This window comes from Rattus norvegicus, chromosome 2, assembly GCF_036323735.1.
Source record: "Rattus norvegicus strain BN/NHsdMcwi chromosome 2, GRCr8, whole genome shotgun sequence".
Taxonomy (NCBI): Eukaryota; Metazoa; Chordata; class Mammalia; order Rodentia; family Muridae; genus Rattus; species Rattus norvegicus.
Genome location: NC_086020.1, coordinates 230,940,016 through 230,959,937, shown reverse-complemented (window position 1 = coordinate 230,959,937; position 19,922 = coordinate 230,940,016). Strand labels below are relative to the sequence as shown.

Below are 19,922 nucleotides of genomic sequence, written 5' to 3'. Positions count from 1 at the left end.
AATAAGTGTTAAAATACTGTGGTATATGAACCCAAAACTTAACAAAGAGATGTATGTACTTTGAAATGTCAGAACTTTGGTGCCTAGTTTGCAGTCAGTATGATAACATTTGTTCTTGTCTTGTCCGACAGACTACAGCAAAGAAGAAGAGCATCTCAGAACCTGACGAGTCTTCTGAGTTCATCGAGTCACAGAAAGCAAAAGGAGAAAATAAGGAAGAGAAGGAATGGGATTAAAAAACCTAAAAACAACAACAAAAAAAACACAAAACAAACAACAGCAACAAAAGAAACAAAACAAAACCCAAGATATTTGAGATGGAATACCATTAACTTAATTTTCCCATTACTGCAATTTCAGAAGGTTAAGAAATGGGAATTAAAAATTCACACGAAATGGAGCCTAGAGATTTAAAAAACTTTCAGAGATATGGATACCTATACTTAAGCAACTCAATGTAACAAAACCAAGTAGACTTACCCCGATTGGATGGTCACTGATGCATCCTGTGCTCAAAATAGTAAGAGAAGCTAGAGCTAAAGACATGAAGAGCCCTGTGTCGAGCCACATGAAGTGAAATTCCCATTAGACTTCCAGCAGAGTTCTCAACAGAAAGCCCACTGGTCAGCATCAAATGCCTGAGATCCTACCAGCCATGGCGACGGCACTCAGTAGAGCTGGCCTTCAAAACTGAAGTCAAAAGTACTTTTTCAAATAAACACAGATTTAGAAAATTCATTTCTACCAGATTGACCATATCAGAAATGCTTATTGAGTACTAGGAACCAAAGATAATAATCACCATCATAAAAGCACGTGTTGCAACGTGTGCAGAATTGACATAAGCTAACCCATAAAGAGTTTCCTATACCGCTGCCCCAGGAAAACAAATGAATATCCGTCTTCCCAAACAATAGTCCATGGGAAAGGGTTTGCGACAATTTAATTACTTTTCCTTGTTTTTCTACTTGCACATAAAATAAACACAAAGAGAGACACAGTGAATAGTCTTTTGCGATTCTTTTAATTTTATACTTTTTGAATTTCAGAGAAACGGAGCACAGGAAAACTGGCCAGGAGGGTAGCGCATACACACATTAACAGCACAGCTTTTCTTTAGCTCGCTTGGAGTTCAGAGCATCACTGCATTTTCTGATGAGAGACAGATTCTAAAGATAAAAAAGAAAAGCTTTCATTGGATGTCTTAAACTCCTTATTTCATATGGCACCATCAAAAGTATGTGTTTACAAAGAATGCAATGGAGAATATGAATATATATTTTTATTAATATATCTTCTGTAATGGGGAAATTTGGTAGAAAATTAGAATTAAATGTGCTACAGCAATAGACTTTCCTGTCTGTAGAGGTTAGAATGGGCACTGTGTTCTTCGAGCAGTCACCACAATGGAAGAGCATCTGTGAGAGAAGACTGCCAGTTTACCTTGGGTTATACAATGTTACCTTTGGGATATATCTGTGAGGAAAGAAAAGTGGTTTCAGTAAGTTGTGTCTCTATTGTATAAATGTCTACCTGGGCCAAAATATGCTTTCTAATTACTTCTTTTTATCTCAAACAAGGAGCTGGTGTAACAGCTCAGCCAAACATCCTAATTGTGGAACACACTTTAAAATGTGCTTCTTTAAGAACAAAACAATGACCTACGTATCTTCAAGAAGTTCCTCCCTACAAACATGCCCTTTGGGTTGTACTAGTGGTCTGCTGGAGACTGGGGCTTCATAATGTGTGTAATGTGTGATTTGTACCTGCAACCTTGTGGGTGCTGTGTTACAAGAGTAGCACATCCAACGAGATGAACCCGAGAGAGAGTCAAGAGAAAATACCAGCAAATATGCTCTTAATTCTTTTATGGTATAACTTAACATGCTGGTGTTTAGGCGGGACAAATGGTCTGGAAGCAAAATTCCTTTAGAATACTACAGCAGCAAGAAGAACAGTGCAGTTACTTATATAATATGCTGCAGAATAAGAAGCTCTATTAGGATTCATGTGTGGAGAAATGCTAGCCTTTTCCTAGGCATTGTGTCTGTGAGATTACACATAACAAAGAGTGCTTTGGTACCTTCTATGGCAAATAACCCTTGAATACATATGACTTGATACAGGGAAACCTGGGAGTATGAGAATTTGTTCAGGTTCTAGCCCTCTTACCATCTGATGTGACTTTTCAAACTGAGAGGTGGCTGTTTTCTAACTTCCAACCACAGGACAGTGCTCCGTTGTCTTGCTTTCTCCTGTTACACTCATTGAGTTGGATTGGTAGCAGCATTTGGACATAGTAGCTCACTCTTCTCTGAGAGTTAGTACTGTAGCTCGGCCAAACATTAACGTTCTCCCTAATCGTGTCATAATTAAGCATGTGCTTTTCTTTTCCCCAGAAATTTAATTAAAGATGGAGACTCCAAGTGGATTCACATTTACAGGAGTGTAAGATACTCCTACATGGAAATCTGGTAGGTTTTTATGAGGGTTTGCATTGACAACGGTAAGCATGTCTACACAAGGAGAAGATGGTCTGGCGTCCTCTTGTTCATCTGTAATAGTGGATTAACTAATGAGTGAGTAGAAGACTAGGAGACTGGGAGTTTATAAAATTCTCTTTTTTCAGTGTAAATGTCCATTGAAGATACTGGGTTTTGGAAATTGTTGGTACATAAAAGAGAAAACACCTAAGAATAATGATGATAATAAGAAATTTTAGATATGGCAATGAGCAATATATTATAGACTATGTATCTGAAAAATCGTATTACTAAAAACTTATTTTGGTCTAAAATCACATCAAGGAAGGAGGCCACAGAAATAACCAGAAGAGCCAGGAACCTGAGGAGAAAGATAAGGAGCAAGTAACCCAAGGCAAGCCTCATGCTACCTTTGAGGGAGACAGAAAGGCAATGTTGAAGAGACAAGAAATCACTCTGAGAGGCTCCATCCAGCAGCTGATTCAGACAGACACACATACCCACAGCCAAACAGTGGCTGGAGCTTGGGGACTCTTGTGGAAGAATAGGAGGAAGGATTGCTGGCCCCGAAGGGGATAGGAACTCCACAGGAAGATCAACAGAGTCAACTAACAAGGGCCCTTGGTGCTCTCAGAAGCTGAACCACCAACCGAAGAACATACATGGACTGGACCCAGGCCTCCCCTCACATGCACATATGCAGCAGATGTGCAGCTTGGTCTTCACCCATGTTCTGAACAACTGGACAAGCGGCTAACCCAAAAGCTGTTGCCTGTATGTAGGATAAGTTCTTCTAGCTGGGCTGCCTTGTCTGGCCTCAGTGGGAGAAGATGTGCCTAACCTCACAGAGAGTTGGTGGGCCAGGGTAGAGGTTGGGGAGGATACCCAGGGAGGTAGCCACCTGCTCAGAGGAGAATGGGAAGGGGGAAGGATTGTGGGAGGAGGTGACCTGTAGGGGGCAGTGAATGGAATGTAAGGTGAACAAGTTGAAAAAAATTAACTGAGAGAGAGAGGGAGGGATGGAGGGAGGGAGGGAGGGAGAGAGAGAGAGAGAGAGAGAGAGAGAGAGAGAGAGAGAGAGGATTCAGAGCTCAGAGTCTGCCATTCTCAGGGTCTTACAGGCAGAACCTAAAGAGAAGTGAAGAACACATGTAATCCTGCAGAGTACTGCTCTCTAACATAAATATTTGTCAAAACGCACACGCATGTGGCCAATATACTCAAAAAGTGGCCTTAAAAATGACAACTAAAGATCTCAGCAGTGGCGCAGTTTCCAACATTGCACAAGATGGAGGAAGCGGGTAAGAGACAGGCATGGTGAACCCTGACTGCCTGGGAGGTGACAGGCTTAGCACCTTATAACTGAGAGATGAGAACCGTAACTCCTGACGAGTGAGGAAACCGTGTTCTAAAGACTCCGGTATCAGCCACATGCACATCCCTGTACAGGCATTGGAGGAACATGAACACCAGAGCATCAACCATGTGGTAAATTTCCATAAGCAACATTGGTTTGAGAAGACCATTAGCCATTTTGTCAGATGTGGTGAAGGAGAGAAAACAGAAGGCAGACAGATGCTATAAGCAGAGCCAAGTCTCAACCGGAGTCGGGGCTGCCTTCTGTGGTTTAAACATTATGGAGAGTGAAATGCTCACAAGCCAAGAAGACAAAACTTATGCATACGAGTCAAAAGGAAGTTCTGGAGTTGAACAAAACATAATTTAAATTAAGAACACAGTAGATGTACTTATCGTCAAGTTAGATGATGGAGGGTTGGTGAGCTACAGGAAGTTCTTAAGGAAACAGAGAATAAAAATGTAAATGAAATAGTTACAATGCTTATGAGAACATGTGGGATTCATTAAACATAGGACAAAAATACTTGTCACCAGATTATGAAGTTAGGGTGAGAAAGGATATAGAACAGCAATATTTGAAAAGATAATAGGCTATAATTTTACAGCTAATAAAAAATCCCACTAAATTACACAATGCCAAATATTAGCAAACATCAAAGAACATTGTAGAAGCAGCTGAAGGCAAGAAAATGTAAGAACATTGAGTCTGTGCGTGGGCTGTTGTTTTGTTTTGTTTTGTTTTTCTGATGCTCTGACAGCAGATAAAAGACAAAGTCTTCAAAGCAAAAACAGCTCATTAGGGGACTAGGAGACAGATACTGGTGATCTAGATATGCAGAAAGAAAATATTTTCCAAGCTAGATTTTTTTTTAATTTCACAAAACATTTTCCAAAATTTAAAATGAAACAAGGACATTACTTTTCAATACAAAATAGTTGGTCCTCATCTAAATGTGGCTATTCCAATCTAGGTCATCATCATCACTGACCAATAGAATCATAATTTTGGCTGCAGACAATTTTATACTTTATAATTACTGCAAGAAAAGGGAATAAATAAAATGTAAAATAATATTATTGCGAAATTCTTAACCTTCATAAATACAGATATCCATTATTTATATTTGATCTCAGTGATACTAATAAAGAATTTTATTTGTTCCTCTAACAGGCTGTCATGTAGTAGATTTGAAGGTAGAGATGTTTATTACTTTGATAAATAACTTGTTTGTTTAGAATTTAGTTCTGCAATAATTAATATAAAAATACTCAAGACATGAGTACAATACCTTTGAATAGTATAAACACTGAAATGGGAAAGGGTCTTTAGATACAGCATGATCGAGCTGTGTAAGTTCTATCCTACATTACAAAATAGATAATCAGGCCTAAGGTATTATCATCGTCATGAGGAATTCAGTGGTTAGTTTAGAGCTAGTAAGCTATCTGCTAATGCTTTAGAAGAGAAAACCTATTGTTTGTCTAAATGTACATAAGGATTACAATTTATTCAGAAGATATTCATTCTGCTATATCATACAATCCCAAAATGTCTGGCTTGAGCACACTATGAATTTATTATAATTTATTATAATACAATTTATTTCTTTGTATTGGAAAACTAGTTAAATAAGAGTCCATAATTTAATTACATTGTGGTAACTCTTCTGTCTTGCCACTAAAAACAAGAAGAAAAACAGGGTATTAAAACAAGTTTAGCAGTCTAATGTAGAAGCATGAAGCTGATTTTCTACTATAATCTCTTAATGACTGCTTGACACCATAAACCAGGCTAATCACCTTGAGGGAAGTCAAGGATCTGACCAAGACATCTACACCACAGTGAAAGTGCATGTTACATACATGTCTCTCCATGACTCTGTGGGCCCAGTATACTTACCAGTTAGGATGCTTAAATCTCTCTCTTTGATATTTTTGTCTGGTTTTTTGCACTGCATGACCAGCATGTTCTCTATTGAGGGAAGCCGAACATGGTAGAGTGACATTGTATGTTCTCTTCAGAAGCGAATGTCTAAAAAATGGACTGAGCTGTAGAGAACAAAGGAACAACTTATTTTAATTATATCATCTGTATGCCTTAAAGGATAAGTTTAGATAAATAAACAATGATATCATTGATACAAATTAACTCATATATCATTCATTAATATACTACGATTTGGATTAATATCTATAAATGTTCTTTAACATGTAAAAAGGTTATTAGCCATGACCTTAACTAAATTATACTTAATAGTCTTGCCAAAATTTTATGTGTATATTATATTGATACTATATAATATATAATATACTATAATTACAGTATATGTAAATATATAGTAATATTATATGTTATAATTACAATATGCAATATATATGTGTTTATGTATGTGTGTGCATGTATATTATAATACTATTTCAGTATTATGGACATGAGCTAGCAAGATACAGGACATTTACCTTGCCTACGCATTATATCAATGAAGACTCTAAGAAGAAAATGTTTGAAGCCACTTTAGAAGTGACTAAATGGTAAAATTAATGCAGTGTTCATTCATCTGCTATTATCTAAGTGTGCTTTTGGAGACATTTGTAAAATAGGGAGAGTGAAATCATACATTGCAATGGTAAAATCTTAAGTCCTAAGTCTGCTGTGGTACTGCTGTTGGTATCAATTGCAGCAGTCCATGTGAGCAGACCAAACCCAACGTTAGGTGGTTACACAGCCCTTGCAACACCTCCCTTCTGACTCGGACTGCCCTTCTGGTGGACACCACACAGTAAAAGTTATGGAAGGGCTGGGAATGGAGAAGAGTAGTTTAAGAAAACAAGTTGAGAATTCTGCATTCTGGGACTTATAGTTTTCCACATGGGGCTGAATGTGATAAGACAACAGTCATAGGCCTAAAATCAGCTTCAAATAGGAGTATAATTAGCCGTTAGCAGCGTGTCTTCCACAAGATTGTCCCTTATCGAAGAGCTTTAATTTCCTCATGTTTTAATGGAGTCAGAGCAGGTTTACTTTATATCACTTTGTATTTGATAGACAAATTAACACAGTTAGTCAATGTGAAGTAGTCCTTATCAATTCCCCCTATCTTCCATGTTTCTTCTGTATAACTACGCCAACTTGTAAGTTACTACCCTACAACTCTGTAAGGGCTCTGGTTACTTGTTCTAGAGCAAGTTCTCAAGCTTCCTAATGTTGCAACCTTTTTATATGACCCCCAAACATAAAAAAAACATTTTTGTTGCTATTTTATACGTCTAATTTTGCTACTGTTATGAATTTTAAGGTGCATTTTCTAATGGTTTTAGGCAACCCTGTGTAAAGGTTGTTCAACCCACAAAGGTGATGAGATCCAAAGGCCAAGAATCCTTGCTCTAGAGGGTTGTTTTTTTCCATTTGAGCTTAACCTCTTCTGTCTTTGGATCACATGTTCTCTTGTGTGTTCCTCTTCCTGACAACCTTACACACAGGTAAACAGGATTAGAGCAATCAAATTCTAATTCTGAAATACTAGGACATCACTGATTTGCCAAAAATCTCAGTCTCTCTCTGTCTCTGTCTGTCTCCCTCTTTCTCCTTCTCTCTCCCTCTCTTTCTCTCTCTTCCTCTGCCTCCTACCTACCCCTCTCTGTATGTGTGTGTAACCTGGGATCACAGTAAAATGAACAAGACGATCAGAGTGTTAATCCAAACCATGATTTCCTACTTCTCACCAACTTCCAAGCAAAAACACTGACTCCAGAAGGTTGAAAGTCTGTCACTATTAGGGAATGAGGAAGTAAGGTGAAAAAGTTAGGAGCTAAAGGCTGGAATTAAAAAACACATGTTGTGAGGCTCCAAGTGTCCATACTGGCTCATTACTCAGTACAATCTTCAAAGTTAATATGATGATTTGAGTTTCAGGCAGACTTAGCGCAATGCTGAGTTACTAGTAGATCTGAAATTGGGCACAAAAGTGTAGAAACACAGTGGATGTGTGAAGGCTGCATCTACATCAGAAACAAGAAATAACCAGTTTACCAAGGCTACTGGGCCACAGAATCTTCCAAGGCCCTTCCCTAAGGGCCCCTCATGGTAAAGATTTTAGATATGGGACGTCTCCCTTACAAAGACTTAGAAAGAGGGCGCCACACATGAGAGAAAAACATAGCGCTATACTACTTAAGGCAGTGGACATTCTTTCTGCAAACATGGTGGTGAATGAAATAGAAATGTACTGTAAAGTATAAGCATTTTGCACCATATGACAAAGTATGCTTCAAGCACCCAGAAAATGGCCGTATTAAAGGGACACACATGTCAGAATGAGCAGTTTTGTATTAATAGACAGTAAATGACTGCATATCATCTAGAAATCATGTACCTATAAAAATAAAAACACATAAATGTTTCAAAAGTATAATCATAAAATATTAGTGGTTGCCTTGTGTAGGATTTTATTTCAGAAAATCATCCCAATCATAAAAAAAAATGGGTAACTGCTTCACACAACAAGATGTGAATATTATTCCAAAAGTCGAGGAAGAGCTCTGCATAAGGGTATTACATCTACTAAAACAAGGAAATAAAATGTTGCCTTAATTACTTTACTGCATTAAAGTGTGTGGTTGCAAACCATGTAACATTGATGGATATGTGCACTACAAGACTTGAACTCACTAGAAAGCTGGACCAACAAAAGAGTAAAGCACAGCAGAAGATTCCTGAACACAGGGCACAGCACCAACCACCCAATGCAGGACCATGGAGCAAAGCAATACAGTGGGGCACTAAGAGTCTTTGGGGTTATAGCACTAAGAAGCCAGAGAGAAATAACATCCGTGATGCCACCATGACACAGATGCTCTGATAACCAGAGAGAGCCATAAACAATTTGAACTGAGCAACTAAACTGAAGTGATGTGGAAGACAAAGCCTAACTTAAGTTCTAACCCACTGAGAAGACATCAAGTTCACAACTCTCTTCTTCCTACCTCGCATGCAAGCGAGAGAAGTAGAAAGCCTGCCACCTTACTAGAGACTGGGCATCAGTGATTTTGCATTTCCATCATTTTATGCCTGAGGAGAGCACTGAATAGGTCTTGGTATACTTGAGCTTCAGAGAAATCCTGTGCAGACTGTGGCTTTTAGAACCCAAAAGTCTCTGAAAGTACATTCCTGCGGCAAAGATGAGCCCGGTGTCCACTTAAGAGTTTTATGTTAGGTATCATATGGCTTGTAAAACTGATTTAAAATTAATCTGAACTAAGAACAATTTATATGTGTTGTTCCCCTAAACCATGATGAATGTGTCTGAATCATGAATTACAGTTGAGGGACAATGAATCCACTTTTAAAAGCTATGTTTCTGTCTCAAACACTTAATGAAATAAATTTGAACATGTTCTAATTTTCCATTAGTTATGGCTTTCGGTAAAGTTATAAATAATATGGTATATATTCACTATGTGCCATAAAATATATTGCATAAATCATTTCTGTCACAAGGGGTTATTAGCACACATTTATTCATATGCTTGCTTGGATTAAAAGTATATATTTTCTTCTCCAGAATAATGAATGCCTTTCCAAATCACAGTAAGACATTTTTTTTCTTAGATGTATTTCTTTGTTCCTCATTAGAAAAGAAAATGACAGGGTTCTTAATGTTTGTGGTATGTGTATATATGTTAAAAGATAGAATATCAAAACCATTAACAAATCACTTCAAGAATGTCGCTGCTGCCCAGAAATACTAAGATCAAAAACCTGTTCCAAAGTAAAGGTGATGAGAGGAATATAGTGACTAATGATTTATTCTGGCTGTGATATATTAATCAAACAGTTAGGGGAATTAGAATATGATCTATATTATAGATAATGGTACAGTAACAATGTGAGAATCCCTGATTTTTAATCATTGCTTTGTAGTTTCAGGAGAGAATACCTTCCTGGCGAGGAGATAAATTTTGATGTACTTAAAAGTAAAATATTATGGTACATTCTAGGTCTAATAATGTCATAAAATGGTTTATAACAAGGTATCGCTATTCATGTGTAAGAGAGAATCAAAAAGAGACATGGTAGGAAGGTTTAAAACATATTTCATGCAAAAAATAAAATATCAACCTTTGGATGTTTTTCAAAATACATTTCACCATGTGGAAATCTTATTCTTTAAAATGGTATGTGTTTGGATGTTTTCCATACACAGATCTAAGTGTATCACAATTGTGCCTGGCACTCTCAGAGGTTAGAACAAGGGGAGTAGGAGCCACTGTAACTGGAGTTACAACTGGTTTGGGGTCATGGGTGGTGGGTGCTGGGGACTGAACCTGGGTCCTCTGGAAGAACAAGTACTTTAAACCACTGGACCAACTCTCTAGCCTCACAACACACAACGCTAAGTGAAGAGTCCTCTCTGCCTCTCTAGCATTCAGCTGAGGTCATTCAAGTTTGTCTTCCTCCAGAAATGGAAGTTCTGGACTGGAGTGCTGGCTCTGTAGGTGAGAGCACTGACTCTGGAGAACAATGCCACATTCCTTAGGTGAGCAAAGGAGTCTGTGACTCAGGCAACACTGCAGGTGGTGGTGCCGAAGGGGTTAAAAACCAGACTACCAGGGAGTCAGTCTTCTGTGGATCAGTAACTCCTATCAATGGTGGCATGAATAAGACTGAGCATTGGTAAAAATGATGGGCATATTAACATGGAAAAGTTTTGTAGGTTCCGATCCACAGACAAAGATTACAGGCAACTAAAGACTGTGAGGAGAAAGGGGGTTAGTCTCTCCAAGGAATGAGCCCCTTATATGTTGTCCAATGTAGAGTGGTCAGCCCTGAAGCCATATGCACACAGACAATGAAAATGGACTCAGTAGGTTGTAGTTACATGTTTGCATACTCACGCAGATGCACATACTATGTACCTAGGAAGGGTATCGGCTCATGAATGGGGTGGACAGGGGAGGAACTGGAGTGAGAGTGCCAGGGAGGGGCTGGGTTTTCATGCTCAGAATTCGATCCAAGCCCTCTACTAGGTATGTGCTATGTTCATTAGCAATGAACTTCCTCCGGGCCTGGCAACGTCTGCTTTGATGTTAGACAATTCCGCAACTTTTGAAAATTTGAACTGGAGGTTTTTAAATATGTTACTGAGCTATTTTACGGCCCTTCTAATTATCTAATCTAACTCTATTAATTCTACCCAATGTTCTCACAGTACTAAGTGTTTTCCATTTTTCCTGTCAGTATCATATAATATGATTCTCTTTTAAACAACTCTAGGGTACCACAAAGTGACATGATGTGCAAAATTGGGGTGTACCTCAGAGTCAGGAAGCCAGAACCTGTATTATCCTTTGCAGAGAATTTGCAGCACACATGTAGGAGGGAATTTAATCCTGTCTCCTTAATACTCACTCCACCTCAGTTTCCCGCCCATCTGCAACTATATTCCTGCACTCTGTCTCTTCAGATGCAGAAAGGCCTACTCTGCAAACCCCTTGGAAGATTTCAATATCGCTCACACCCAGCTTGTCCCGGCCTCCTATGGTTGCTTCTGCTTCTCACCTGCTTGCATGAATCACATCGTGATTGTGTGCTGAATAATTTTTTAACCTATTCCAGAAGCTTTTTTTTAAATCTATTCCTTCATACAGCACTGGAAACTATATCTAAAACATGCAAAGGTCTTATTTTATTTTGATTTGGTTTACGTTCTGAGATCATTTGGTCAGTTTCTGGAAAAATCCTCAGGTAAGATTATACTGTGTGTTACTTTTCTGTCTTCTCTACTCCCCAATTAAGGTTGCTGCGACACAGATTTAACTACCGCAAACTACTCATGTATTATTTGAGTCAATAATCATTTTAGAGTGTAGTATATAGAGAAAGGTATGCAAGCAATCTATAACAATTTTCAGAAAAAGTACTGCTGTGGAAGCAGGACTTGGGTCAACAGTAAGAACACTGTCAGTTCTCCAAAAACTCCTGTCTAGACCCAAGCCCATCCCTTCCACTGCCTCTATCCGCACTGGATGCATCCACAGAGAGCATCTCTGCTTGTATCTGGCTTCGGTCATTCACATTAGGCTTAAGATATAATCCTCGTAGTTAACTATTCTCCTCATTTCCCCCATGTACCCATTTTATAAGCACACTAAAGTAAAGCACTTTATAAACTGTGTCTGATGATCACCTTGGATAATTTCTAGTTTCAGATATAAAAATTAATGCTATTGCCCAACAATGTGCACGTCTGCTAATGCGTATGGATACACACTTCTTTCATGTACCAGAAGAGTAGCTACTAGGTCGAATAGCTGCACACTTAGGTTTATAAAACCAACCAAAGAGTTTCTGCAGTTATCTGGGGGAATTTCATGTGTTTCTACACTTTTCCCAATGTTCTGTGCCTCTTGTCCCCGCCTCATTCTTGTATTTGAGCTACATTAGCAGAAATAAAGTGGTACAACACTGCCATGAACGCATGTTTCTGTGACCCCAAAGTTCACATTCTACAACTTATTCCCCAGTGTGCTGGTTTGAAGTGGTTCAGTAAGTAGGTACTTGTTTTCGAGGCAGCTCTCATGAGAGAGATTGGTGCTTTCATATGACCAAGAGGCAGGTAGCTACCTTTCCACTCTGTGAGGATGCAAAACCTGGGAAGTCATATGCAAGCCTGAGAGCTTTGACCAAGACCCAACTACACTTCAGTCTGATTTTGGAATTCCAGCTTTCAAAAATTTGGGAGCAACTTTACTTTGTTTATAAGGTAAATCACCATATACTATTATGTTACAACATACTGAATTATCAAAGGCAATACAGTCTAAACTGACTATCTTTACCTTTACTGCCTACGTGTATATATACACATTAATACATATACATATACACATGTATATGTGTACATGGATGCATATATGCATATACACATACATAAACATACATATATACATGCACATATACATATGCATATATCCATGCATATATACATACATTTACATGCAGATATACACACATATATGTGTGTTTATGGTATATATTATATATTTATATGTATGTACATATATATACAATATATAATACATAATTATATATCTAATATGTTAATGTATATGCCTATGATAGTTGATGCTGTCAACTTGACAGTATCTAGCATCACATGTGATAGCCTCTGGACATTCCTGTGGGTGTCATCATGATTACATTAATTAAGACAGGAAGCCCTGCCCTCTGTTTTTAGCATCCATTTTCTGGTTTAGTTCCTAGACAAAGGAAGTGAACGGCAGCATGGATTCCCCCTTTTGCCTCTTCAGTGAATATGTGCTGTGACCAGCTGCTCCAGGCTCCGGCTGCCTTCACTTCTCCACCATGGCTGACGTGAACCGTGAGCTACAATAAACGCTTCTCCCCAGAAATGCTTCCATCAGGGCATTCTACCGTGACAATAGGTGAAGACAGAGTTTCTTCTATTTCATTTTTCAGAAGTTGTACTGTAATTGCTTTTCATGCTTAGATATACAACACATCTAGAACTGTTTCTGTTTGTGACATAAAGTATCACGTCCCTTTTTCTCTATGTGGAAACATCACCTGTTGGTAAAAGATAATCTAATGGCTTATTAGCAAAAGGCAGGAAATAGAAGAAGGGAGTTCTGGGAGAGACGCTGGAACTCTGGGAGATAGCCAGACCCAGGAAGATGTCTTATTCTCCAGACATCTGAGGAAGTCAGACATGAAACGGAAGAGAGATTACCAGCTATGTAGCAGACAGAATAATTCAAACGGGTTAACAAACTTATGAGTTAGTCGGTGGAAAAACACTTAACAAAGGGCCTTAGGCACTGTGCATAAGTAAGCCTTGAAGTCATTAATTAGGAACTGGGGCACCAGTGAAAAAGCCAGAGGTGACAAAAAGCCAACTGGATGAGCATTATTTCTCAGTGAGCTCACCTTCCCTGGTCTACTGTGCCATCATCGAATCTCTAAGGTTAATATTTGTGTTTACCCCATGTCAGTTATTACAAAGCGAATTCTACATAGGACCCTAAGACAAGCTCATGACAACTCCTAGAAGGAAAGCTTTGTCGTGCACCTCACTAACCCTGCAGTCCCTAGCAGTTCTTAAGTTTCAGTGGCTCAAAATGACCAGAAAAGAGTGTTTCAGATCAGTTGGTTCAACCCAGAAACACAATTGCTGTGTTCTTGCTTCTCGAAGCTTTGGAAACGTTTACCACTGCTGCCCAGGTGCCTTCCTCAGCCTCACCAACCACTACTCTCAACAGAATTTTGCACCTGTGATTTTATCAGTATGTAGCAGAATATTAGTGTTGTTTTAATCTGTATGTCCTAACAAAAGTGGATTGTGTTTTTAAATACTTATTTGTTGGTCATAATGTTCAGTTCTCGTCACCATGAAATCACAGTAACCAAATACAAACACTCAAAACACTCTATTGTACAGATGCCCAGCAGTATAAGAGGCTACATGTATGCCCTGTGCTGTGCTCTTGACATGTATTCTCAAACAACCAGCTAATGGCTTTCAGGTGGGGAAATGTTTCACTATTGTGTCAGATGATGTTCTTTCTCCTAGGGAGTTGTCCTTTATTATAGAAGTAGTTATCTTCTTTTGGGCTGATTTCTCAGCTTCTAAGAAAACCTGGTAAGATGAACCATGCTTCTGTACTCCAAGTAAAATCATTGAAAAATGAGAAACAAAAATAATAACAAGGCAAACAATGTTATCAAAACGTTTTTCATTCACGTCATAGTCACATGATTCTATGGTCTTAAATAATCTAATTACCACTAAACTACATGGCAATAAAAAATTTTATGCACATCTCTGATTTAAACATGCGTAACACTTTAAATCTTCATGATAAAGATTTATGTCCACTCTACAGCACCGATGCCATTGGAATCCCTGTCTGGTGCTAAAAGTTCTGTGAGTTGACATGGCCTTTCCCATATGTAGGTGACTCGTGCTAGGTCTAACGACTATCAGCTTTGTTTATTAATATTTTGTTATTTCCCAATTATTGTTCTATGGCCTGTTTATAGTTTTGTTGTTGTGGCTGCTTTATTTTTGTGTTTTATAGCATCGATCACAGAATATATGCACAATACAAAAATTGACTATTCAATTCCTTCAAATACATACTTCAGCAGTGTTCAAAATAATACTAAGCATACGTAGATCTCATTTCAATATTTACTGAATTTTACTAGCATTATTGTCATGAATTTGCTTTTAAGATAGATCATTGACACAGAATTAGTAAGTTACAGCGATTCAGACTATGAATGGAAGCCGTCCAATTCACCTTGCTTAGTTTATCTTTTACGTCTTATTGTTAAGAATTTCCATTCAAGTTCTTGCTAATTTGACTAGAACTCAGTAGTAACTGGTTCATCTGAAGAATACAACTTGATTTTTGGTCTTAAATAACTCTTGCCAGGTTAGTTAAGAAAGGTTGGCATCTGAACTACACTCTACATATTTGAAATCAGTCATGCCTCACTATTTCTTGAGTGGGTCTGGGAACTGAGTCTTCTTTTCCATCACCAGGAATAAGCAGCTCTTAAAAGAACAGTTGGCTCATAGCAAGTGATCTCTGATTTGTTACTTCTGTTATTATGATTAGTGTAAGGGGCATGTGCATACCAAAGTATGCAGGTGGGCGTGACAGGACAACATGGTGGAGACATTCTCTTTTTCCATATTTTACATCAGCTTGTGGGTTAGACTCAGATTAAATATGTGTGACAAGTGATTTTACCCCCTGAGCTATCTTACTGGCAGTCTCTGCTGCATTTTTAAATAACATTGTTCTATTTCTTTTTACATGTGAAGTGTCATGATTGTTCATGAATAAGTTGTAACATTCTAGATCGCTAAACAGACTACATTTTTCTTTTGGGGGATCCATCCATTTGTAGTTATTAACGTATATTATTTATGTCTTCCTAAGCTTAGTAAATTTATCCAAAATGGGTATAAACATAGTAAAACTGTTAGAATGGACCTACAGAGATGGCTCACTTCCTGCTATACCAGTGGACCCAAGTTCAGCTCCTAGCATCTCTATCACGTGGCTCACAACCATATGCAACTCCAGATCCAAGGGAGTCAATACACTCTGCTATCTTCCAAGAGCAACTTCAGTCGCCATTCCATACACTACCCATCCCTCCTTCTCTCTCTCTCTCTCTCTCTCTCTCTCTCTCTCTCTCTCTCTCTCTCACACACACACACACACACACACACACACACACACACACTCACAACTAAGTAAGTAAAATAAAAATAAACATTAGGACAAAACAAGTTAATTAAAATTAAAAAGGATGAAATTAGTTAATTTAAGAAACTAAGCAGGTGATCAATTTCAGATGGCGTACATTATGCATTCAAGTAGAATATGTGATTATCTATAAGTTCAGAAATAACTATGAAGTTCTAAAGATATTTGCAGTAGACATTTTTGGTACCAATGCTAGTGTACTCAAAACTCACAAATGTGTAAAAAATAGTTAACATTTTAGTGACATTTTTTAAAAGTTCACAGCATTCAAACGAAATACTGTAGCTGAGAAGTGGAAAATGACTAAGTTATCTCCAGAACATGAGAAAGGTCATGAGGAGTACCTTCCCACTGAATCCACCCATCTGCTGGGCAAGTGGTAAGGTAGAGCATTGACATTACAGGTGGAGGAGATAAGCCAGGTTCATTGATTATATTCAGAACTGAATACTATTATTACTCTTTGGTTTTCATGGCAACTATTAGAGATTTCCTGTTTCTTAAGTTAAAATGTTAAAAGTATACATTTTTACTGATGGTTTTAATGTCTCAAATATCAAATACTTAATTTTAAAAAAATCTTAATTTTACATTAGCATAATCAAAGGCTCTCATTTTACTTACATTTTAAAAATGAAAAACATCCTGTTTCAATACTAAAGGCAAAGTACAAGAGAATAAGCAGATAACTTCTCAAAAGAAGTGTTCAAATTTAAAATAAATTACATGTATAATGAGTTCAAGGATTCATTTTACATTCATACAGTATTCATAATATATGAACCAAAAGTATAAAGTATATTAATAATAAAGTGATTTTAAAAACCTATTAAAAGGAGACCAGTTTTTTTAGATGATTATACTATAAATGGAATTGCGGGGAAATGAAAAAGCAAGCATATAGGTTAAAAAGTTAGGCATTTGTTGACTGGGTCAGGAGGTATGTGTAAATACTGGTGTAGTAAATCATTAGATTGTGAGGAAGGAACACTGCCAAGACATACAGATGAAATGAAAATCATCTTGTAGTATGGGCAGAAATTGTCTGAAGTCATTAAGAGTGCTTGGCAATTCCTTTATAGAGGCAACTCCATATACTGCCATGCGGGTGATCTTCTAGCAAGCAGGACATCTATCAGGCATCTATGTAAAGACTTACAGACCATAATCTCTCTAGTCCATTTAGAAATGCTAAACAATCTATATAAGATCAGAATATAAGAGAGAGCCATTGAGATGATTGCACTATTTTACAATATGGCCCCTAAAAAGTGAATCCTGTGGCTAAATTATGAACAAAACCAGTCGTGGATTTCATTTATAACTAATAAAGTTATACCCCAATCTGAAGGTTCACAAGGCTCTGAGAAATAGTCTGAGAATTAGAATCTTTGTGTCAAACATTTTCTTCAACTTGAAAATTCGTTATGTCTGTGAGAATGGAAAAATGCATATTAAATTTATGAATGGTTGATTGTGATAATGCCAAGTTATTTCTTTGGAATCCAAAAACTCATGATTAAGTAATTTAAGTCTGTTCCTTTGTTATTAGTCAGTCGGGAGTAAGAACTGTTCTCCTCTGGATCATTGGAAGGAAAAGTCCCATTTATGCACTTTCCGGCTCAATGGCTACAGTTGATGTCAAAAGGATGAGTTTTCCCTGTGAGCCCCACTCCCTTTACTGCTTTACCCCAAACTCCTACTCTGCACTGATTAAAGGTCTGTCTCTTGGACTTTTAATCTTTGTACAAGGTAAGATCCTAAAAATGGTTTAAAAAAATTAGTTTCTCTGTATATGATTGCTAGAAACATAGTCACTTTTTTATTTCTTTCCCCTCTGTCTTCTAAGCACTATAGAGGAGTTGATCTAGCATCTAAAACACACCAAATGTGGGGCATGTGGACTGTGCTACCAGATAGAAGAACTGGTATGGTTGAAGCAGGTTCAAAAGCCCTGTGAATCTCATAATTGAGAATGGCAGGCATTGGAACCAGCTCCCGGCCAATATCTACCTGTCCTGAAACACGTAACCATGACACCCCACTAAGAGGGTCAGAACAACCACTCACATAGTCACATAGCATAAAAACCTAGAGTTCTCTATGCTGATGTAGTATCTAGATGTGTTTAGCCACTGAGCTTCCTTCCTGGGCATCCCTACCTGCAGAAGGTATTTAATCCCTGGTTCACCTTGATGCATACACATCTGTCATAAATAAAGCAGGTTGCACAAGCAAGATGCATAGGGAATATGTAGACTCCCAGACAGACAGTCAACTCCTTCTGGTCCCCAGCAGTGTCTATGTACACAGGAGATCGAGAAGCACAGCATCTGCCCTAGCTTTTGCTGTTTCTCTCCTAGGGAAACACATGCTGGGACCTTCTATCTCAGACTAAGTACTGTCTTCCCTGACAGTGCTCGCCAACAGTGCTCCGGCATCCCAGCAGCTAAGCAGACATGCACCCGACAACCAAGGGAATAACATTTGAAATATAAATAAAGAAACATATCTAATAAAAAAGTTAGTAATGCGATTAGAATAGCCAAGAAATGAACAGTGAGCATGTATTAAAAACTTCTATAATAAAAACATTAAACCTCTAAAAAATATTTTCTATATTTAATTGCATGGAGGCTCTAGAACAAAAGTAAATGATAATGATTACAGTATCACTTTATTCGGGCTTTAATAAAAAATTACTGCTCTAAAACTTAACATTATGCTTGATATCAGGTTGTTCTACATAGTGATTACTAAAGGCACTATCGAGTCATAATTTAACTAAGCTTTTTCTGTGGATCAATTTCCTGAAATTTAGCAGTGACTTACTAGCATCCTTTAGAAGTTACACTGTTCATGTTCTTTAAGTTTTTAATTAGTTTCGTTATTATTTATTCCAGATATCAACTCTCTTTGATCACAAATGTTCTTTTATTGACCAATAAAGCCACTATTTACATGGGGGCTTTGAGATAGGAAAACAGTTGAGAGCTGTAAATTGGGCCTTGGGGCCAAACAAATAGAAGCTTGGAAGGCAGCAATGTTTGAGGGCGATGTGGACAATGGAGGCCCAGCTCCAAAGGTTTCAGAGAGAACAATGGATGAAGACCAAATTTCTTACGATATTTTGCCAAATAGTGTGGCTGCTATTTGCCCTTGTCCTGAGAATCTTCCTGAAGCTAACTTGACAGTATTTGGAATACTTTTGCAGGCAGAGATTTCAAGGCAGCCTGATGTTGCCTCTGCTGCATCGTTATTGGTCATCACTCTTATGCAGGTCTACACTCACAATACAAATAGAGCAAAGAGAAAATGTATAGTATCAGGAGAAAAGGAACATCTGGAAATGTAATGTGGGAGCAGTGGATTGTGCTGAAAGACATAAGAAAAATTCTGATGTGAAACAGAATAAAGGGACTGGTGTCACTAGGGCTGGGATTCATGGGAAAGGATTTGGATATGTATGGTCAAGCAGATGCTGCTAGCCACCGTTATCAATATCTGTTAATACCCACCATATCTGTCATTCCATAGGATGCTGTACTCAGCCCTCATAACTTAAAGTGCAGGGGAAGCAAGAAAACAGTATGCCATATACTTAAATTGGCACCCTCAATCTGAAATTACACCATTTTTTGATACAACAAATTAGTGGAGGAAAAGGATGCAAAATTGACAAACATTTCTGAAGTATTTACCAAACACCCATGTTTCTGTTCACCTTTATAATACAATTCTCTAGAACTCATATACTCAGTGTTTTTTCAGAGAAAA

The 19,922-nt window shown here is 37.9% G+C and overlaps 1 protein-coding gene across 3 annotated transcripts in view; it reads right to left on the bottom strand.

Moving 5' to 3' along the window:
• Positions 1 to 1,005: 1,005 nt before the first annotated feature.
• The window catches only part of Stpg2 (sperm-tail PG-rich repeat containing 2), a 524,919-nt gene continuing 506,002 nt past the window's right edge, over positions 1,006 to 19,922 (bottom strand). The window contains exons 13-14 of one of the 3 annotated variants that reach the window (XM_017591047.3): positions 5,743 to 5,891; positions 1,006 to 1,476 (exon numbers count right to left, since the gene is read on the bottom strand). In XM_017591047.3, coding sequence (XP_017446536.1) covers position 1,476; positions 5,743 to 5,891 — 150 coding nt within the window. In that variant the 3' untranslated portion in view covers positions 1,006 to 1,475. Of the gene's footprint in view, positions 1,477 to 4,625; positions 5,521 to 5,742; positions 5,892 to 19,922 lie in introns of those variants that run through there. The other 2 variants (NM_001100993.1, XM_008761520.4) reach the window with 2 other exon arrangements.